This window comes from Oryzias latipes, chromosome 16 (genome assembly GCF_053564925.1).
Source record: "Oryzias latipes strain Hd-rR chromosome 16, Olatipes_Hd-rR_3.1".
NCBI classification, from domain to species: domain Eukaryota; kingdom Metazoa; phylum Chordata; class Actinopteri; order Beloniformes; family Adrianichthyidae; genus Oryzias; species Oryzias latipes.
The window spans coordinates 3567831-3591725 of NC_136252.1; the positions used below are offsets into that span (position 1 = coordinate 3567831).

General features: G+C 41.0%; 1 protein-coding gene across 1 annotated transcript in view; it reads right to left on the bottom strand.

Moving 5' to 3' along the window:
* The window catches only part of LOC101174169 (myelin basic protein), a 95927-nt gene that overhangs the window by 26102 nt on the left and 45930 nt on the right, over positions 1-23895 (bottom strand). Inside the window, exon 3 of the mRNA XM_023964330.2 lies at positions 8842-8914. Coding sequence (XP_023820098.1) covers positions 8842-8914 — 73 coding nt within the window. The remainder of the gene's footprint in view (positions 1-8841; positions 8915-23895) is intronic.

Genomic DNA, 23895 nt, shown 5'->3' on the forward strand with positions numbered 1-23895 from the left:
GTGGTTAAAGTCTTCACTTCCTTGTTCAGATTTTGCTCATAAAGTCTCTCAGTTCCAACAAAAATAGCAGCTAAAGCTCGTCTTTAGCGGTGTAGCTTTCCCCAGAATCCTGTGTCAGACCGTGGAACAAGTGAACAAAACAATGAAGCTCAGACAAGAGAGTCTGTCAGCCATCACTATATCTCCCATGATGCATTGGGTTAAAGTGACAGAGTCTTAGGGCACAACGAGTCTCTCCTCTTAACGACTTAAAACAACAACGAACACACATCAAACAGTTTTTGAATCTTCTAACTTAACTTTTATTACATCTTTTAGAAAAAACAGCTGCTACTTCCAGCTTTTCCTGCTACAATTATCACAAAAATACATGTGAGAGGGAGTGCAGATCAATACGGACTATGACCTTTTCCTTTTTTTTTTTGGATGCTGGTGTGCCGTGGGATTTTTGTCAAGGTTAAAGTGTGCCGTGGCTCAAAAAAGGTTGAAAAACACTGCTTTAGATGACTGAATAAATCCAATTCAAGACAAACCATAGTAGGAGAAAAAAAAAATCACATTTGTCTTTATTCTACTTGTCAAAGTAACTATTCTCGTTATGATACATTTTCCTAAAATCTTCTTGGGAATAATTTTTTTTCATGATGTTTTTTCTGTATTGCAACTTAGTCAAGTTTCAAACTGACCAATCAGACCGCTCAATAAAAGCACCGTCTTTAGCCAACTTGCAGAGAGAAGCCCGCAATTGTTGCAGGTGGCAGGAACAGGCAGGAAATCGTCAACGTTGCCTTCTACAACCCACTCTGACCCTCTGGCAGACCCATACGACAAGAAATTGACTTCATTTCGTTGGAACCAGAAGTAAGACCTTTTTTATGGGTGACTTCTCATTGGTCCAGTTCTATAGTCTATAGAGTCAATGGTTCTATCCTGGGAAAAGTGGTTTTAAACAACAGTTCTGTGTGAGCTTGCACACATGACAAACAACTGTACAAGAAGACAAACTAGTGCTCTGACAAAATGCTCGGAGAGTCAATTTTCTTCAACAGCTCATCAATTTCTTGGTCTCGGTAGCTTGAGCTGCTGAAGAAACTGTGACCCAGACACAGTGGTGACAGAAAGGGCACAAGTGAAGTGGCCTGCTACAGTCTGGGCCAGATAATGAAGCTATAATGGGCATTAAACGGTCGTGCAGCTGAAGGTTGTGTTTGCCCCCAGGGAAAGACAAACCAAACATCGCTAACAGGAAGTGTGGCATGACGACAGAACCATGCTGGATGCTTTGAGACAATAACACAAGAAACAGCACAGTGTCACCGCTGTGGAAATCAATCTTTTGGTGTTTGTCTGCATCAGTCTTATGCTGCTAAATACCCTGAGTTTCTGAACAGACTACGATAGAGGTCTGATTGTGACTACTCCCTCTGTGAGTCCATAAACGGCTCTTTACCTCCATGTTCAGTCTGTGTTTAAAGGGTGAATCCAATGAAAAAAAAACACACTTTTTTTTAAAGCAGCTATGATCTAGCTTTAAAATGACTGCTGTCAAAGATTGTGCAGTTGGATCACGTCTTTAGGCCCGTCCTGACGTTTCACACACTTATCATGAAGCACCACAAACCCTCCCGTCATGAAACAGAAATTTCAAAAGACAGACAGTGAAAGAAATGATTCTTGTATCACCATGAGAGGCTTAGAAGTCGGCTCAATAAATCGCTAAAAGAATAAATAAGAGCTACTGTCTTTGGCTGAACTGAATGCTCCTGATCGACTCCAGTGTTTCTCCTTTATACTGTAGAAATGGCTGCTTTGGTTCATTGCTGATCAAACGGTTGTCCTAATTTGTGCTATGACTGGAGTGTATTTTTAGGTACTTCAAAAGCTGAAACACATCAAGATAAAAATAATGAAGATTTTTCACTGGAAAACGTTATTGATAACAATGATCGATAACAACTTATAGTTTGATGAGCATTCATCTAAAGTCTGAGCAAAGATATGTTGTCCTCTCACTCAAACCAACCCCTTCTGGGAGGAAACAAAGGTCAACAGGTCAAGCCGGAGATGTATTCTCACTGGCGTTTCTGAAATCTCCCATGGAGCTTCCTCTTTTCACCAGGAGGGTATATTTCAACAATTGGCTTATCTTGATGCATCTTTATAAATACTTCACACACACCTACCAAATGCTATAACCCATTATGTATTTTTATGTACTATTCAGTGGCGGTTTTTGATATGGGCGAGGTGGGCGGTCGCCCGAGGCAGCATTTTCCAGGGGGCGCACCTCCAACTGCATGCCCACAGTGCGTTCAAGGCGGTAGCAAAGTAAAAAAAAAAAACACTTTAAACTTTTATTTTGACACGCCGTAAACAGCCGGCACTTCAAGCTTTTATTTTGACACCTGACATTGAACATCGCACCCATGTCTTCATCCTCTCCTCTCTCCACACTTATGGTACAAAAAAAATAAGTAAACACAACAGGATGAAATAACTGAGAGTGAAACAACGTAAAACAGCCAGATGAAAAGGCACTAAGCCAGAAGAAAAATCTGTGCTCAACCCTTTTTGTGGAGGGTGAAATTCATTTGTCCGATGAAAAAAGGAACACTTGCCAGTCTTGACTGCACGCCAACATCCTACCAAAGCATTGTGGGATTTGTAGTATTAACAGTACTATATACTGTGGGCCAGCTCTATTGCACGATATGATCTCGTGGGCCAATTATAACTGCACTGCTGGCCAAATTTGGCCTGAGTTTGACACAGTTGGTCAAACTCGTCAGGTATGTGGGAGAAAATACAACCGTGTCTGAGATCGACATTATTTTACTCAACAGGCTGAGAGGTTTGGGCATCTCTGGTACCGTACTAAAGTAGTTTTACTCCTATCTCACAGATTGAAGATTTTACGTAAGTATGGATACTTGCTCCTCAAAGGTCTTTGACATTAACTGTGGGGTCCCCCAAGGTTCAATTTTAGGCCCACTACTTTTTAATCTATATATGCTGCCACTAGGGGACGTCATCAGGAGGCATGAGGTTTGCTTTCATAGCTACGCTGATGACACTCAACTCTACATCTCTGTGTCTCCTGATGACAAAAAGTCGGTCAACACACTCTTAAAATGCATTTTAGACATTAAGTCATGGATAGCAGTGAACTTCCTACAGTTAAACCAGGACAAAACCGAGGTTTTAGTGGTCGGTAATGAAGACAAGAGAGAGATTGAACTAAAGAATTACAAAACTTCTCAGTGTGTGAGAAACCTCGGTGTTATTTTTGACTCAGAGATGAATTTTATACCACAAATTAAAAATATCGCGAAAACGGGATTTTATCAACTTAAACATATTGCCAGAGTCTGCCCATTTCTCTCTCTTGCCAGCACAGAGATGCTAATGCATGTTTTTATTTCCAGCAGATTAGATTATTGTAATACCTTGCTCCCTGGTCTTCCCAGAACAAGGATATCGAACCTTCAACTGCTGCGAAATTCAGCAGCACGTGTGTTGACGAGGACCAGGGGGCGGGAACACATTACACCCATTTTAAAATCGCTGCATTGGCTCCCTGTGTGCTTCAGGATTGATTTTAAAGTTCTTTTATTGGTTTATTAATGTTTTTATGGTCTCGGGCCTTCATATTTATCTGACATGACTAAAGTATGAGCCCTCGCGGATCCTGAGGTCCTCTGATACCGGCCTTTAGTTAGAACTAAAACATACGGCGAGGCCTCATTCTGTAATTACGGACCTCACCTGTGGAACAGCCTCCCAGCATGCCTCAGGGCCACAGAGACTGTTCATGTTTTTAAAGGAAGGCTTAAGACCTTTTTAGTCTAGCTTTTAGTTAAAAATTAGGAACTCATTTGATATTTGAATTATTTATGTTCTCTTTTTACTAGTTAGATATATGCGTATGTAGATACATTTTTTTTATTTTTAATTTTATTTGTCACACTTACCATTTTATATGTCTATAAAGGTTTATGTCATTATTTGTTTTTTGTTATCGTTTTAAATCTATTTTAATTTTAATTTTCTTCCTTTTCCATTGTAGTTGTAACTCCAGTGTTTTCCTCAGAGGGATCCTCCACATTGGTGACTGACCCTGCAGTGGGATCTCCCGGCTCTGACTCTTTTGATCAGATCTGGGGGGTCCTGTGGCAGTGTACTACGTGAATTTGAGCGGGGGTCACTGATGTGGACATGTCCCTAAAATTTGTTTCACCACTTCAGGAAAAAGCCAGGTCTCTACATTCCATAATTCTATCACTCTTTTTTATAATGTTGTGTGTGTGTGTGTGTGTGGGGGGGGGGGGGGGGGGGTTGTCGGCTTTGCTTGTCGTGTCATTTTGTTTTTAAATTTGATTGTATTTAATTCAAAGCACTTTGAGTGACATGTGTTGGAAAAGTGCTATATAAATAAAGGTTGATTTGATTTGAAAGTTGATAATAGAAGAACCTAAGACCGAAATAAATTAATTTTTTTATCAGTAGTTCTCAAACCTTTCTTAATGTAAAATTAATTTAGAAAAAAGGACAATTAAATAATTAGATAAATATGCTCTTAGCAATTGGCTTGAATTTTCCAAGTTTGAATGTCATCTCCAGGCAGCTGCATAAATGAAAAAATCTGATTATTTTAATCCCAAATCCTACATGTTTACAGAGCTCTGGAGCAGTATGCTGCTGTGGTTATTGTTGTAGTACAAAATGTGTGTTTTCACATCTGCTATCACCATCTGCATGCCTGCTATCAGTTTTGTGTCCGATAGCGTTGGCCCGTACTTCTCTTTAAAAATAAAGCTCCAAATGCTTTTGCCACAACTCATGAAGCTTTAAAGATGCTGAAAGGTTTTCCTCCTCCTGCTCTGATTTAGTGTTTTAATAAAAGTGGGAACTAGTGAGGGTCGGTTTCTGCAGCACATTGAACATTTTGGAAAATGATTTCCTTCACCGCGGGTGGTGCCTCAGAGTTTTTATCTTCTCTGTTGTCAGAGGTGATGCGTGGCCACAGGATGCCACTGATAGTTTCACTGAGGACCGACTTGTAGCAGGAATGACATCTTCATTGAACTGTTTTGCTCCTCTGTTCCACATGAGCAACACCAGAGCTGCCACCACGGAATCCAATTTAAAATGACTTCAATTTGAAGTAAAAACAAGGACGAAGGCTACTTCTTTACACAGAGTTGGGGCTTGTCCCTTATCCAACCAAATCAACAGCCTGCAGAAATGTTCAAACCCTGCCCTCATCTGCTGAGCCGCAGTACTACAGATGCTCTTCTCAACATGTGTTCCTCCACAGCGAGAAAGTCAAGAACTAGGAAGGACACGGCTCGAAGCGTGTGGAAGCTCTGACATTTTCTCATTATGAGAAATGCTCGGCTCCAGCAGACTATTTATTACTGCTATCAGCTAAAGTTTCTGCCGCCTGCAAACAAATCTCCCAGCTGAGGATAAGCAGCTTCTGAACGGGGTGGGCAACGCTGTGTGTCAGGACGGCTGACTTAACCTGATTGCTGTGTCACTGTAGATTTCACTTCTGCAATACATTTCAAGCCAGTTTTTTAAGATAGATTCTCTGTTCGATCTACGAGCACAACGTTAAAAAAACACACATTTGTTGATTAGAAAGGCGTAAAACTTGAGGCTGGTGTGCATCTTCTTTCTCTTTCGGCTTTTCCCATCAGGGGTCGCCACAGCGAATCATCCTTTTCCACCTCACTCTATCATGGACATCTTCTACCCTAACATTAGCCAACTTCATGTCCTCTGTTAAGACATCCATGTATCTCCTCTTTGGCCGTCCTCTTGCCCTCCTGCCAGGCAGCTCCATCTCCAACATCCTTCTACCAATATATCCACTATCCCTCCTCTGAACATGTCCAAACCATCTCAGTCTGGCTTCTCTGACTTTGTCGCTAACACAGGCAACATGAGCCGTCCCTCTGATGTACTCGTTCCTTATCCTGTCTAACCTGGTCACTCCTAAGGAGAACCTCAACATCTTCATCTCTGCTACCTCCATCTCAGCCTCTTGTCTCTGTCTCACTGCTACCGTCTCTAACCCATAGAGCAGAGCTGGTCTCACCACTGTCTTGTACACCTTTCCTTTGAGTCTTGCTGGCACTCTTCTGTCACACAACACTCCTGACACTTTCCTCCACCCGCTCCAACCTGCCTGCACTCGCCTCTTCACCTCTTTTCCACAATCCCCATCACACTGAACTGTTGACCCCAAGTACTTAAACTCCTGCACCTTCTTCACCTCAGCCCCCTGTAACCTAACGCTTCTACCTTGATCCCTCTCGTTCAGACACATGTATTCTGTCTTACTACGACTGACCTTCATGCCTCTTCTTTCCAGAGCAAACCTCCACCTCTCTAGCTGTTCCTCCACCTGCTCTCTACTCTCACTGCAAATTACAATGTCATCCGCAAACATCATTGTCCAGGGAGATTCCTGTCTTACCTCGTCTGTCAGCCTGTCCATCAGCATAGCAAACAAAAAAGGACTCAAAGCTGATCCTTGGTGTAGTCCCACCTCCACCTTGAACTCCTCTGTCTGACCTACAGCACATCTCACCACCGTCATACTTCTCTCATACATGTCCTGAACTACTCTGACATACTTCTCTGCCACTCCAGACGACCTCATACAGTACCACAGCTCCTCCCTCGGCACCCTGTCATACGCCTTCTCTAAATCTACGAACACACAATGCAGCTCCTTCTGACCTTCTCTGTACTTTTCCATCAACATTCTCAAAGCAAAAATGGCATCAGTGGTGCTCTTACGGGGCATGAAACCATACTGCTGCTCACAGATCTCCACCTTCTTCCTAAGCCTGGCTTCCACTACTCTTTCCCACAGCTTCATTGTGTGGCTCATCAACTTTATTCCTCTATAGTTGCTGCAGTTCTGCATGTCACCCTTGTTCTTAAAGATCGGAACCAGAACGCTTCTCCTCCATTCCTCAGGCATCTTCTCACTCTCTAAAATCCTATTGAACAACCTCGTTAGAAATTCCACTGCTGTCTCTCCTAAGCACTTCCATACCTCCACAGGTAGGTCATCAGGACCAACGGCCTTTCCGCTCTTCATCCTTTTCAGAGCCTTCCTAACCTCATCCTTTCCAATCTCTGCTACTTCCTGCTCCACAACAACCACATCTTCCTCCCTTCTTTCCCTGTCATTTTCCACGTTCATCAGCTCCTCAAAATACTCCTTCCATCTTTTCTGTACACTCTCCTGAGTTGTTAGCACCTTTCCATCTCTGTCCTTAATCACCCTTATCTGTTGCACGTCCTTCCCATCTCTGTCTCTCTGTCTGGCTAGCCTGTACAAGTCCTTTTCTCCTTCCTTTGTGTCTAACCTGTCATATAGCTCATCGTAAGCTTTCTGTTTGGCCTTTGCCACCTCTCTCTTCACTCTACGCTGCGCTTCCTTGTACTCCTGTCTACCTTCCTCAGTCCTTTCTACATCCCACTTCCTTTTAGCCAACCTCTTCCTCTGGACGCATTCCTGTACTTCCTCATTCCACCACCAAGTCTCTTTACCGTCTTTCCTCTTTCCAGATGACACACCTAGCACCTTCCTACCTGTTTCCCTGATAATCTCTGCTGTAGTTTCCCAGTCATCTGGAAGCTCATCCTGACCACCCAGGACCTGCCTCAACTTCTGCCTAAATTCCTCACAAGTTTCTTCATTCTGTAGCTTCCACCACTTGGTCTTCTTTTCTGTTTTCCCTCTCTTCTTCTTCCTGACCTCCAGAGTCATCTTACACACCACCATGCGGTGCTGTCTGGCTACACTCTCTCCTACCACCACTTTGCAGTCATTAACCTCTCTCAAATGACCTCGTCTACATAGGATGTAGTCCACCTGAGTACTCCTACCTCCACTTCTGTATGTCACTCTATGTTCCTCTCTCTTCTGGAAGTAAGTGTTGACTACAGCCATTTCCATCCTCTTCGCAAAGTCCACCACCATCTGTCCCTCCAGATTCCTTTCCTTCACACCAAACCTGCCCATCACCTCATCACCTCTATTGCCCTCACCAACATGTCCATTAAAGTCTGCTCCAATAACAACTCTCTCTCCTCTGGGGATACTCTGTATGACCTCATCCAACTCACTCCAGAATCTCTCCTTCACTTCTAACTCACAGCCAACCTGTGGCGCATACCCACTGACTACATTCACCATCACCCCTTCAATTTCTAACTTTAGGCTCATCATCCTGTCTGAGACTCTTTTCACCTCTAGAACACTGTTTACAAACTCCCCCTTCAGAATCACTCCTACCCCGTTTCTCTTCCTATCAGCACCATGATAGAACAGTTTGTATCCTCCTCCAATACTACGTGCCTTGCTGCCCTTCCACCTTGTCTCCTGCACACACAGTACATCTACCTTCCTTCTCTCCATCATGTCTGCCAGCTCTCTGCCTTTCCCTGTCATTGTGCCAACGTTAAGAGTCCCTATTCTCAAACCTATGTTCCTGCCTTTTCCCTTCTCTCTCTGGCCACGGGCCCTTCTGCCTCCCCTCTTTCTTCGACCAACAGTAGTCAAATTTCCACCGACACCCTGTAGGTTAACAGCATCGGTGGCGGTCGTTGTTAACCCGGGCCTCGACCGATCCGGTATGTCTAAAGTGTTGTGGATGATTCGCATGGTTATTTTGGCAATTTTTACGCCGGATGCCCTTCCTGACGCAACCCTCTCTATTTATCCGGGCTTGGGACCGGCACAGAGGCAACTGGCTTGCAACCCCTGCGGCTAGATGAGGCTGGTGTGCATAGGAAGTGTAATTCAGACATATTTACCAAACACTTCATCTTGGGGTTCGGTCTCTGCTGCCCATCTTTGTTTTGCTGCTCTGGGTTCAGGTGACGAAGCCTTTAATAAGAACACATAAACAGATAGAAGAGGTGAGACGCCAGGGTGCCATGGCAACAGAGCAAAGACAGAGTCCAGCAGGGGGAGGGAGGAAGAGAGCAGGGCTGTGTGCGAACGCAAATGGGAGCTTTTATGTCTAATTAGCACAGAATTATGTTGACACAATCTTTGTCTTCACACATCAACTAAACTAACCGTCTTCATCGACTGGAAACAGGAGATGTGAAAAAGTGAGCTGTGAATGGAAGCGTGGACGTTTTCCTGTTATAGTGGAACAATCTATGAACTCATATGATCTGAATAAACATCCAACACTGTGACAAACACTGATACACAAATAGAGGCTCAACATTAAAGCTGTTATGTTGATATTTCAGATTTTATGGGGAAAAAGTCAGCCAAGTTTCCAGAATACAAATAATTCTGCAATTGTTGTGATTTTTTTTTTTTTACCAAAGCCTTAAGTATTTAAGCTTAATCTATATGCAGACAGTTTGTCTGCTGTCAACATCAAGGAAGGAGTAGAGCTGCAACTAACATTGATCTGGGTTGTGGATTGAATCCATCCATTGCTTGGATTAGTCGATTAGCCATGACTTTGGCATCGATTTCTTTCAGCCATGGCTTTCTGCTGCTAAACCAACCCCAGCTCACATCCAGGAAACAAACTTCAGGTTGCAGTCCTGGCCTAAGCCTTGGTCACATGCATGCATACGGGGGGGCTGACCCGTACGGATGCTGTGGGTTTTTGGGCTGTCTGGGCCCGTACAGTTGTAGACACGAGCGGCCGCATCGTAGGCGGCGCAGTATGAAGGTAAAAATGTGTCTAAATGGACGAGCTGCTAGATTTGATGTGAGAACTTGTCAAATAAAAACGTAAGAACTAGCTCACCAAAAATCTGCATCTGTGTGTAAAAATGTTCTGCAGTAAAGTTTGACAAATAAAATCACAACTGACAAATTACCATTAGCATGAGTTCATTTAGAGTTACTCACATCTGTGATTACAGCTGCTACAAATCCTTTTGACACATTTTCTTGTGAGACATTTGTGTAAGAAACGGATCTGTGTCCGATAATGGAACAACGGGGGGGGGGGGGGGGGGGTTTGAGGGGTTCAACCAATCAGAGTGCAGGATTCAGAAGATTTGGTAAAGTTTGAAAGGTATTCACAGATTCAGACTTCCTGCTTCAATAACTCTTCTGACAAACGTTCAAATGTGACAACAAGTATCTCAACCATTTTGTATTAACACAGAGAGTGAACTACAAATGCATTTCAAAAGACAAAAGATCGTTTTTCTGCCTTTTAATGATTGTTCTCTTCCAGCTTTAAATGCAGACACGGCAGGGAGGCGGCTGCCAAGGGACCGTCAACAAAGTGCAAACTCTGTGAAAACACCATTCTGTAAAAATCAATAATCTCTAAAAAACACAAATGTCTATATTTAAATGAGCTGGGAATGAAGACTACTCAGCATAGTCATGCTACAATCAATATTTTGTGAGAAAATCCATTTTTATTTTATTGTATATATTTAATGTTAATAGAGATATGAATCATAATAACGGGGTTCAATACGTCTGAAGATACTGAAGCTACTGTCACTAAACCTATACTGACTAATCCTGACCCTGTTGTCCTACTACAACAAAGATTATGTCAGAACATTACTTTGTCAGCTTCAGTATCTTTACAGCTATTGAGCATTTTTGACCAAATGTGATCCACATTTGAACAATTCTTAAAAATAAACCAAATGAATTTCTGACATAATCTTTGTGAGATTATTAGATCTCGCTGCAACAACCCAATTTCCCAACATCAAGGCCAGAGGATGACTGATGAAAAATAGCCTTTTGATTAATTCTATCTTTGTTTTTTCATGTATTTAATGAAACTGCACTGTCCCCACTAAATAATCAAACCTACTGCATCTCATTAGCATGCAGTACATGAGAAAACAAAGCTTGACAAGTGTGAAACACTAACAAAGGACAACTACTTACTGTCCCCGTATTGCCAGAGTGTCCTGCCTGTTCTATTAATAACGCATGCTTCAGAGCATGCCGGCGTGTTTAATGGCTGTCTTGTACTCTTAGCCATGGTGGATGTCGCCCTCTGATCCCCACTCAGAGATGGACTAGATGGGTTCAGTGTTCCTGAGCGCTCCTTATGCTCCAGCAGAGAGAGGTGAAGAGAGGTGCAGCCATTTCAACACTTTTCGAGGTCTGGGGCTGATTCGAGACTTTCAACAGGAATTCGAGTTGAGCTTTGTATCCGTGTTTCTGTGATAGCTCTGCACTTAAGAGTTTTCATCCAGGTCTCTTATCCCAGATGAAGGAAGAATGGACAATCCATCCTACCGTTTTTTTACCAAGACAGTTAAAAAATACTTATGTGAATATATTATATATGTAATATATTTTACAGGTGTGTAAATGCATATTGAAATGACCGTTATCCATCTCCTGTGAGAGGATACGGAGATATCATTCAGAACATGAATGATCCTAATGTTAAAATGTCTATTTTTATGTGTGTGATATAAAAATATTATGATTTTAAAGTTTTTTCTTTTCTTTAGAGGATAATAAATTAAAGAAGACCCTTTTTTCCAGATCAGGATTCAGTAGGTGAATGAAACGCATCGTTTTATAGCTTTGTTAAAGTCCAGATTGACAGATATTGACCAGAATCCCAGCTTGGCTTTCTTTGATTTGTCCCTGAGCGTAGAAGTGTGTTTCTGTGATTCTGATGGGTCCAAACAGACCTCAGAGGAGCAGCAGACACAGGAACGGGCCTGCTGAGCCGCTCCTTTCATAGTTTGCTCGCTGAGTCTCAAGCTCCCTCAGCTGGAGGCTCCAGGCCTCAAGCTCAACATTTTCAGGGATGGAGCTTCATCCCATTCCAGCAGCAAAAGACACATTTCAGTTCGGTTTGCAGTACTTCATGAGCCAAACCTAGATGTTTTTGGTGGAACTTTGCTTGTTAATTTTTTTCTTTTTTACAGCGCAGTATGTTCTGCGCCCTGAATGGCTGTAAGCTAATGTAAATCAATCTCCTTTGCACTGTCACTCCAGTTCAGAATGCGTTCAGTTAGAGGTTTACATAAATGATCGACCACTAGCAGATCATTGGTTTCATTCTACGATACTGGATTCTTTTTTCTATGAACTTTGAGAGTTTAATCTAAAGACAAAAGTGTAGAACTGATCATCTATGTCTGAGAAAAGTGTATAAAGTGTAGAGTGAGGGGTCTCACAGCCTTAAAACATGTGTAATAAATGTAAAAAATAAAACGGACTATTTTATGGATTTCATCTATAGCGGGTTAATTTCAGAAGTTAACTCCCATGAGAAATGAGGGAACACTCTAATGGTGCATTTGTGGCTCTTTCAAATGGCTTGTTGGTCTCTGCACAGCAATAAGTCTCCACTTTTATGGGTTACATTCACACCATCATGGCTTTAAATGCTGATGGGGTATGTGGTGTTTATATCACTAAACCGTAGCCTTAAATACATTCATCTCTCATCAACCCCGGCGCACAGTTCCTGGATGCCACACACCTGACTTTCATTTGGAATCAATCACAGCACACCTAAACACTGTACTGAGCCTCACTCGGTGTGAAGTATTGCTTGTGCCACTCTGGCTGCATTACTGAGCGTCGTATCTGGACCTGATCTTCTGTTTCCTGACCCTGTTTTGTCTGTCACTCTGTTTACCTGTTGTGACTCTCGTCTGGATTCTAACTACTCTTGTCTCTTCTCTGATGCTCTCAAGCTTGTTGTTGACTCCTGCCTGCCTGATCACGATTAAGCTTTGTGGACCTTTAGCTGTGCTAATAAACCTGCTGCATCTGGAACCAGCCGTCTGCCTGTTTTGTGACAAAGAGACTTATTTTACTCCTTTTTGATAACAAATAGAGATGGGGGTGTCTTTATCAAGACCCTCTGACTCAAAACGTAAATGCTGCGACAAAGAACCTGCATGAAAAGCCGATCAGTGATTTTGAACTACATAGCTAGAGTTGTACAAAAGTAAAATGTTGCCTTTAACATTAGGGTTTTTAACAAAGGTCAGGTGAGTTTTTATAGTGCCTAATGCTATAATGTATGCTGTTGTCAAACAGCTTTTTCAAACATTTTTGCAAACTGAAATTTCTACACCTGAAAAAACTACAGACTTCTAACTGACACAAGGGCAGAGCTTTCAGCTGTTTCATCCTTCATGCACTGCCTGGCCCGTCGTTTTAGACTCTATTTTTAAATATTTAAGTCTTTAAAGGCTCTTGACTTGTCCTTCATGTCCCCTCCTCCTCCTGGCCGCTCAGCTCAGCTGATCAGATGCTCCTTGGAAGCACTGCCTCTCTACATCCAGTAGATCTCTTCACTTTACATTTTATAACCACACTCCTAACACCCTAAGGTTTGATGATTCTTTATCTTCATATGATTTTTTTGTGTTATCATGTCTTTCATGTATTTTTGTCTGTTTAGTGTTCAACAGTTTGGTTTCTACTATTTTTAAAGAAGCACAGTTGTGTTTTTGATCTTTTTGACACGTTCCTGTTACATTTTTCTGCTGGACGACATATAGAACATATAGAAAGAAAAATTAATCTTAACCGTTGTGCTATCTTAGATGACCCCCCCCCTTACATTGACGTGTTCTTCCTACCATGACAAAGGTGGATAAAGGTGGAAAGATTTCATGTAATCCATGGACACCAGTGAAGATCACAAATCATTGAAGAAAAAAGGTTCAGCGCACTGTCTAGTGGGTCTAGATGACCCAACTCCCAATGTTTAAGTGCCTAGGATAGAACAAGGGTTACAGCTGCAATTCTGAGTATTCCTTTATTCAGTGTTATGAATCAGGAGCAGATGAAAAAAAAATGCTGTCTGAAAAATATCTCATTTGTTTTGTAAAGAAAAGTACGGTGGGCGGGGCCACAACCTCCCTGCTCTGCTCCTTTCTGATCATCCTCATGCAGACAAACAGATCCATGAACGTCTTTGTTTTCCTGGTCTGAGCTGGAATCGGGATCAGAACTGTACGACTGGATAGCTACAGTATTGCTCACCATTATAGCTCATGCACTCTGTATAGCTAATGTTAGGCTGGGGGTGTGAGGGGCTGTAAGGTAGTGGGAGGGTGCAGAAGCAGAGAGCTCTCAGCAACAGGGAGTGGAAAGGGGGCGGGGTTACTCCATGCCAGTGTTCCCACCTACAACTCAGAGGCACAACCGAATTCCAGCAGCTCTGCAGAAACGATGTCTTAGAAATTACAGTTTTTAAGAATTTGGCTAAAACATTATAATGATAATTAAAAGAGCACTGAACACTTCTTAAATAGCTCAAAAAATGATAGGAGCAGGACTTTAAAGTGTTGTCTAAATAAAGAGGTCTTTTTTCCTAGGCAGCTTGTATAAATACCCATGCAAGAAAAGAAACCTCATGTAGTTCTCCTATTTGTGGCATGTCAAGAAAAACACAAATAAATATGCTGTGTGGAAAAACACCTCTATCAGGTTTAATGTTAGCGTTTGTGCACGACGCTCACAGAGACGTCCTTTTCCTGGTAAAAATGTGGCTGGTTGGGTGTCAGAGTTTGTGTTTGAGACAATGCTAAAGTGCTACAAAAATCGAGTTGTGTTAGATGAGACAGCCCCTTCTACAAAACCTGTTCAATTTAACACAACTTTCACCAAACCACCAGTTGTTTCACTCAGTTGGCCGCATGTAGGACTGTCACATGGGAAAACGGGTTTGATTCCCAGGGGATTCGATGAGCTTCATCCAGTGTGGGTCCTCGGGGAAGACCCTTCACGCTACTGCTTAACTATGTCGCCATAAGGGGACCTCAGGTCTGGGTCTCCCGTGCCGGCCCCCGGCCCGGATAAAATACAGAGTTGTGTCAGGATGGGAACTGACCGGTGTAAAACTCTCTGCCAAATCACCTGTGCGGATCAGTGAAAGCTGCTTCGCAGTGGCTGAAAGGTGAACAAAACCAGAAGTTTCCCTTCAACATTTGCAGAGATTTAACAACTTTTATCGGTGTTATTTTCTTAAATTTCTCTCAAATGGCTAACAACAAATTTGCCTGACGATGGGGCGTCCACAAAGTACAATAATTTCTGATAATGGACCCCTCGAAGGGCATCATCCTGCTTAGCCACAGTATAACTTTCTGTCTTGCTGTCGTGATCAACAGTGGAATAACGCCTGTCCACCTGTCCCAAGGTTCTGTTGCTGTGGTTACCAACTGGCATTAAGGCCAGCGCAATAATATCAAACTTTCAGGCTATGTGAATAATACTTCTTTCTTAGGTGCACATTATCACTTTTAAAAACCAATCAGAATCAAATAATAAGCCTGACCCTGGTATAAAATGTTATAGTCTGTTAGTTGTGTTTGTGCCCCAACTGTCAGGAGTTTAATGTTTGACTTTTTGCTGGAAGGATAAAAATAAAACTCAAACTAGTAATCATTGCGTCCAGCAGTCCTGGGTTTCCTGATGGGATGTTGTCCGATTGTTCAGCATCTGCAGAAACCAACGGGTTCAGTAGCAAACCAACAAACAAATAGACTCACTATGTCTACACTTGTGTAGTACATTCTGATGTTCACTGCCCGTGTTTGATGTAAGTGAAACAGCAGTTGTCCTCGCTTCATTCAAACATAAGGTATCTCTCCATCTGTGGTGGTGTGTGTGCAGACAACACAGCGTGAACACTTGTATGGAAGTGAGTCGCATTTTAAGCAAGGGCACAAATGGCTGATAAATCACAGAAAAACGAAACAACATAACAAGCAAGACGTGAAAAATATCTACTTCCTGCTGTTATTTTTTTGACAAAACAGTTTGTTGGCTTTGAAAACACATCAGGAACTAAAGCTAGCATTGTTAAAGCATCTGTGAGCTGAAAGCAGAGAGCATGGACTACATCCAAAAATGGAGCAAATAAAACTAGAAACTGAGCAAATGTTTTTTATATATCCTGCTATTCTACGCCCCGACATCTAGGGATGTCTTATGTAGTACTTGTGTCAAACTTAACCAGCAAAAGCTACACAAAGTTACTAGGTTCTATGTAGGAAGAGAAGAAAAACAACAATGTGTTTAACTAACAGAGGGCAGGTTTATTCCATTACCTCTCACAACATATAATACAACATAAACAATAATTTCTTCCTAAAACTAAATTTCTTTTACAAAATAAATCAGCTTCATAAAAAAATAGTATAAAATAAATTGTCCTTTGTCTCGTTTGTGCACTCAATTTGTTCTCTACCCGGGTATGATAAGTGAGTGTGTATGGGAATGTTCCTTATCACTTGTCCTGTCAGATTGGGTTCAATCCTGTTGATGGGAATCAGTAACAGCTGGCCACACTGTACTTCAATCTTCAACAGGATACTCTCGTTCTACGCCTGGCTCGCCATCGACTTCCAACGAAGAATTGTAGTCCGAGCTACAATTGAGGGTCATCAAAACAATTCTGCACATAGTACAGAATAAACTCAGTATCTTTTCCCTGTAATTTGGAAATTGTTTTTATGGTGTTCTTTGTTTTTAGTAGTTCACCAAAACCAATTTACAAACAAAAAAATCAGTAATTCTTTTAACAAGTATTTACTATTAGTAAAAGGATTTTCCCTTTCCACAAATCTGAAAAAATAACTGTATGAATTAAGTTTTAACAAATAAAATTATTATAACCATGGTATAATACAATTCTTTTAAACAATGAATACTTCAACCACCATTTCAATTAACTTATCAAAAATACATATTCACGCATATGTATATCAGAAAGAAATCAGATAAAGTAAACATTTATAACACAGAACAAAAATTAACATTTTCTATATACTCCGAATTGTTTTGTTCCCCTTTTTAACAGAATTTAATTTAAAACATAACCGTCAACTCCATATACAACTCTTTCCTACTTACCGGAATTTCCAAGAATTCTTAAACGCGACACGTTCACAACGTAGCCGCTCTGAAAATGTTCTTTCGGCACACAACGTAACCGATCTTAAAAAACAAAAAGTAGCTTCTTTTAATTCTTCAACTTATTTTTCTTCCTCTTTCTATAACACTGCCGATCTTTCTCTGCTGGTCACGCAGCTCCTTGTCTGCCTCGTGCTTACAAGAAAAAAAAACACGCAGACACAAGATGGCACCCTCCACAGAGCCCTGCATGGTATGCCTGGAGGGCCAAACCATCTCTACCGCAAATTAAAAATTAACCCTTTTATTGTCTGTAGGGAAATTAACCCTTTAAAAACCTGTAAGAAAAATAAATCCTTTTTATAAGTGGGCTACACATATTTTACTGTTTCTGTAAAATCTCATCATAATCCCTATGTGGTCAGAATAGATTTGTAAGTATAGACATAGTGTAAATGTATGCATCCCTGTCCAGATGGGACACACTGACATAACACTAAAAGTGTTGCCGGCGGTAATGAATGTCTTTATCAAAAGAGAGTTGTATTTTGTTCTTCCATCTATTGACAAGAATCATCTTCATCTCGGGTGCATCTTCATTTCAAGGTAAAGTCTTGATGTTCACATCAGTGGACGGGTGGTCTGTTTGTTTTCATATAATATAAAGTCTTATATCTGTCTAATAAATTAGTCTAAAAACCCGTCATCAGTATCAATACATGTTATGCATTGCCTTTCATTGTTAGCGTGATATTCTTGTAAACATCTGCGTTTCGACTCCTGCTTGCTGTGAGCAATCACGTCCCTCAGTATACTCTACCAACTACTTGAATCATCAAAGCAAGCAGACATTTTCGATTTGTAAAACTGCTATTTTGAGTAATGACCAGCACCTGGAGTGCCACAGTTAAACATAAATACAGCATTTTATTCAACTCTTGCTGCTGCTGCTAGTAAAAAACCTGCCTTTTTACAAGATAGTCTGACGAAAAATCTTTTATATGCTAATATAATTGAACTTTATCAATTTCTTTTTAGTGTGTACATTTATTTTTGGTTCCAATATTCTTAGTGATGCAGTGCAGAGAGACTGCTCTGCAAAGTGGTGGTCAGGACTCTTCCTTTCCAGCACGACGGTCTCAGTTTGGGGTCTTTTCTGTGGGAACTCTGGCTTCCTCATGCACTCTAAAAGCATATGTGACGCTTAAGTGGAAGCTTTAAATTGCCGTTCTGGAGTGAATCGGAGTATGAGTGGTCATCTATATAGAGTGTAACCCTCTTTTGTTATGGCAGCAACCCTCGTTAGGAGTAGAAAATGGATAGACGGCACACACCGTGCAGGTAAAGGTCTCTTTGTGCATATTTTTCTTTTAAATAACTCAGGTTATGAAAAAAAGATCAATGTTAATTAATAATTCCTGATTAAATTGCAATTTTTAATGATGATTTGATGTATGAGAATAAAATGCTGTCTAAACCAGCCTGGCTTTATGGGAAAAGCCAAGAGTTTCAACTGTTTTTACCTTACTTGGAGAATTGCTCGTGTATTCAGTCACAAAGGGGGTTTCAGTGTAAATGGAACATTTAAGGGGTGCTGAGAAAGAACCTTAATCAGATTTGATTCCAGACGATGATGGTCTTCTTTCGCTCCACTCAAAACCCGACTTACTTGTGGATAATTTATACAAACTCAAGTTTTCAGGAGCTTCAGTTAAAGAGACGTGTGCTGGAAGTCTCCTATAGAATTCAATAAGGACCCACTCTGATGAAAACGGTGTCATTGTTGTTTTTAACATGTTCTTGTGGCATTTTCTCATAATGGAGGAACGGAGGACATATAAAGATAATTAAGCTTAATATTGCATTTAAGAACATTTCTTTATTCAAATTGTTGTAAATCAGGAGCAGATATTAAAAAAATGCTATTTGAAAAAGAGATTATTTGTTATGTACAAAACGTGCTGGGTGGGCAACAGCACAGCAATGGAGAGGGGAAGGGGGGCGTGGTTGCTCTGTGCCAACAACTCAGAGGTGAATTTCTAAAGTCTCCTGCAGCTTCCCGATGAGTGCGTGTTGGTGCAACCAGCAAACGTTTAGCTTGATGAAATCTCCTATAGCTGTTGATGGGGCTCCAGCTGTCATCCAACAGCAAAATCAGCGCGAGACTAGCAGGAGACTATCTTCTAAATGTGCTTTATTACTGTCATGATTATTATCAAGGGCCTGCTCGCTCATACGTTTTTAAATCTGTGCGGTCAGGGCTTTTTCTTCGTTGCAATTAGCCGAAAGACGGGTTAGCATTAGGTTAACATGTGCTAAAAATATTAGCCTAATGCTAAAAATAAAGGTACTTAAAACTCTGTGCGGGCAATGCCGCAACGAGCAACTTGGATGTAAATATGTGGGAATTACATCAGCCTTTATTTTGTTCTGGACACAACTGGAAACACAAATTTCTACGATGGTTTCACAGATCGTAGCAGCATTTCTGCCTTCGTGCTTCGCTATACGAAGGCGGCTGCCGGTCTGAAGACAAAGCTAGTCCGGGGGGAAGTTTCGACGAACCGCTGTGCGTCCGAAGGAGGACCACAGAAGGCAGAAATGCTGCTACGTTGTCCAGAGAAGCTGTGTAAAATCATCAGAAGTTCACAAACGTCACAAAGCCCTTTTCTCTGCCGCTAACACAAAGCTACACTGCTGCTAACATGAGTCTGTTAGCAGCCGGACACACGGAGATAGCACTAACGACATCGCCCCCCTCCCCTCTGGAAATGCTAAGTGGAATTGAATTATGCGACAATGTTCACAGGGTGGATGTTAAAATGAAAATGCAATCCCCTCTTTGCATTTTCATTTTAATTATGACACAGAATAAGCGGTTTTAAGTATAAAATGAAAAAGCATTTTTAAGAATTGATTTATCATTTTAATTTTGAGTCATTTGATGCAGTTACATTTTGAAAATGAAAAAGCATTTCTGTGACTCAATTTAAATTGTCAAATTAGACATTTCTAAATGAATTTTGCTACACATTTACCAGAGAACCTTTAAAAAATGAAATATCAAATACCATTTACTTTATCATTTTAAATAAGTGACAGAATAAGCGTTGTTAAAGACTAAAATGAAAAAGCATTTTGAAGTATTGATTTTTCATTTTAATTTTGAGTCATTTGATGCAGTTACATTTTGAAAATTAAAAGCATTTCTGTTCATCCATTATAATTGTCAAATTAGACATTTCTAAATGAATTTTGCTACACATTTACCAGAGAACCTTTTGAAAATGAATTGTCAAATACTATTTACTTTATCATTTTAATTAAGTGACAGAATAAGCGTTGTTGAAGAAGAAAAAGCATTTTGAAGTATTGATTTTTCATTTTAATTTTGAGTCAACAAATGCAGCTTCATTTTGAAAATGAAAAAGCATTTCTGGTTCTGACTTTTATTTTTAATTATGCTACAGAATCGCTTCCATACTCTCTGAATCTCCCCCAAACCCCCCTGGAATTTTTTGTCCAGTCCCTTTTTTAAAGTGGAATCGCAGAGGCTGACTATATAAGAAAATAAAGGCTGCAGTCGTTTACATGTTTTTCTGGTTTTTAAGCATTGCATGACCTGTGTGAGTCGCTGTTGTTGAAAGTTGTCTCCTGGTATAGAATCCTAAAGTCCACACAAATCAAACCCGGATCTTTTAGACTGACTTTTGTCTTAACTAATCAAATCCTCTATGCTAACATTTAAACACGAAGAATGATGTTTACTGATATTGCAGGGATGGTAGATGGAAAAGAACACAGGAACTCCAATTAAAACAACAAATAAAGTAACTAAATGAAAAGATTTGAGAAACTGTAGAGAAACATGGACAGTTTTTCTCTCTACAGTAAGGATGAGCAATTTAAACAAACGCAAAGTCAGCAAAAACCACTAAACCACTTTCAAATCGTTTCCCAGCCTAACCCTTATGACACAATGGCAGCTATTTAGGCTTATCGAAGCTCTTGTGTAGAATATTTCACTGGCTTATTACAGCTGGTAGCAAGAAATCACAAAAGCTGTAGTTTTTGATTTGACACCTCAGAGGCTCAGGAAAAGGAAGATAATTAGCAGTAATGGGCTCAGGCTGAGCCTCAAGGCGGTGTCCTGTAGGCTGGAACCATGCATGTCAAAAATCTGATCATCTTTTGATCCTTTTTCAAAGTGTTCTGCGTGGTCTTTTAATTATTATGATGCTGTTTTCAGCCAAAACCAAAAAAACGGTCATTCTCCTAGGACATAGTTTCTGTAGAGCAGCAGGAGTTTGTTAGAAAATCACCTCTGAGGTTCACTGTGGGCGGGGTGTTGATGAGGAGCAACCCCGTCCCCCCTTCCTCTCCCAGTTGCTGAGAGCTCGGAGCGTGTGACCCCCCAGCATATTTTCTATGTCACTAATAAACAGCATTTTTTTCTGGTCTACTCCAACAATTTGAATCAAGGAACACTCAGAAATGCATTTTCTAATCAAAACATTTTTTTTACATGTCCTCCATCAACAGAAAAAAGCCACAAGAACATGTTAAAACACCAAAAAGACTGGGATGATCCTAAACAAAGTGATACCGTTTCAATAATTCAAGCATTTTTATACAAAGCCCAATAAAAATGGATTTTCCTCTTCAAATTGTCCATTTCGAGGGGAAAAAAGCCTTTCAGAGTCACAGCAGAGAGTTTATCTTGACTAAGCCACGAGGGGCAGCCTGAGCGATCACGGCTCCAACAAACACCGTCTAAACACAACCCGTATCCCTTCCGTCACGCTTTGTTCCTGCGCGGCTGTCACCATGACAACTGGCTCTTAAGTCAGTAAACAAGTAAACAAATGACAATCGCGAACCACAATATTCATATGCTATTGTGCTAGAGTTCTCCTACCAGATGCACACTCGACAAATCAATCCACTTCTGCTTGTCTGCCAGTGTTTGGCAGGAACAGGAATCCAGCTGCAGCACATCAGCCCCAGAGAGGCTTCTTTCCTGCTACACCTCCTTCTTTTAGAGGCCACAAGACCCTCTTTCTCTGTAGCATTCAATTTCAATTTTATTTCAAACAGATATGAAAATATACCCAAGAGTGTAAAATCGACAGATAAAGCAAGACTGCGTGCTTGAAAAGGAGTGGGTTGAAGAGAAATCTTGTTTGTGCAGTTGAGATTCCCACATTTGGGGAATTCACAGTGTGGTCAGAGCAATGACAGAGCCTCACCTTTGCAAACCACCTGCGTGATCAAGTCTACATAAGGATGAGGATAAATTAGAGCTTCTGCTACGATGAGACAAACTCATTGGAGCCACTGTGATGTAGAAAAAGCAGGATAGAGAGGACCTCAACAAGGCTCAGGCATAATTACATGATGTCATGAAATTACATTACATGTCATTTAAGCGTGATCCCTCTCTGACAAGCCAAATGGGGGCATCTGACCTGTAATTTCTGCACCTATAGAGCAGAAAGATTAAGGAAAAAAGCATTTGTTCTATTTAATTACAGTGCTATCAGTGCAGAGATTCTCTGTTAAGTGCTCTCCTCCAAGTGTACCAGCTGAGTTTAAAAAAGGCTTCTTTTTCAAGTTAGTGACGTCTTAGCTACTGCACTTAAAAATATTTGAAAAGGTAAAATTTGGATTTTTTTTAATTCTTAGATTTTTTTTGTCTTTCTTCCAGCTTTACACCACAGATCCTCAGCTGCCTTTCAGCGCAGTAATTGCCTTGGTTTCACAGCAGCAGTAACACTCCCATCAGTGAGTCTTGTGCCTTCCGGTCTGAATTCAGCAGAAAGTGCCTCTTCATCCATCATATATGGCCGTCCACCAGCCTGGCTGAGGCCTTATGGTCACTTTGTTGCAGCTGATTGTAAAATGAGCACCTGCAGAGAGTTTAGTGTCACGTTCGTCTGTTTACTGCGTCCAGTTCAAATAGAATTGAAGAGCAGCAGCAGTGGGGATTATGCTTTCAAGGGTTTTTAATCAGGCACCACATGAGGACCATGGAGATTTATGTTTCAGTTATTGCTATGGCAACCAATTTTTGCTTATTGGTGAGATCCAGACTGGGAGCGATCAGACGGAGCACAATATGCCATAAACTGTCATTTCTGACATTTATTACGGACAAATCCGTTTGTGGTTAACAGACTAATCTGAGAGGAAATATGTTTTTATAATCTTACAGTCAGATTAACGTTTACAAAAACAAAAAATGGAGTCTCAACCCTTCATTTCTCATGTTGCTCTCAAGATGCCAGACATCAACATGTTAAGGTGTGTGGAATAAGAAATTTGGTGTCAACATTTTTAGTCTTCAGACTTTATCCGCTTCTTAAAGTCCCACTGCGATCATCTTTTGAGTTAAGGTAGTGTTTTGATTATGATGATGCCGTTTTTAGTCTCAATCAGAAAACGTGTTGTTTTCTAGGACATAGTTTCTGCAGAGCAGCAGGAGTTCAATAGAAATTTGCCACCAAGTTGTGTGCGGCAGGACTGTTGACGTGGAGCGAGCCAACTCCCCTTCCCATCACTCATAACTAATAAGAGCTCTCTGTTTTCCCTCTCAGCCTTTCACACCCCCAACCTAACATTAGCGGTGCAAAAACAATGGCAGCAATATCAGATCTATTCAGCCGTGAAGTTGGGAGCCAGACAGCAGCTCAGACCAGTAAAACAAAGACGTTCATGGATCTATTTGTCTGCAGGAGGCTGGAGGAGAACAGGGAGCTTGAGGCCCCGCCCAGTGTATTTTCTACATAACAACCCTTGCTTTGTCTGCTCATTATTCACAGCACTTTGAATAAAGAAATTCTCACAAATGAGTGGATTTTTCTAAGAATATGTCCTCCATCGCCAGAAAAATTCCAGAAGAACCGAAGACACAACTTTCAATGGAGTGGGTCCATTAGTCCAAAGGGACCATCTCCAGATAAAAAGCTTTTATTCTCCTAAAGACTAATTGATTTAAACTCAAAAAGTGA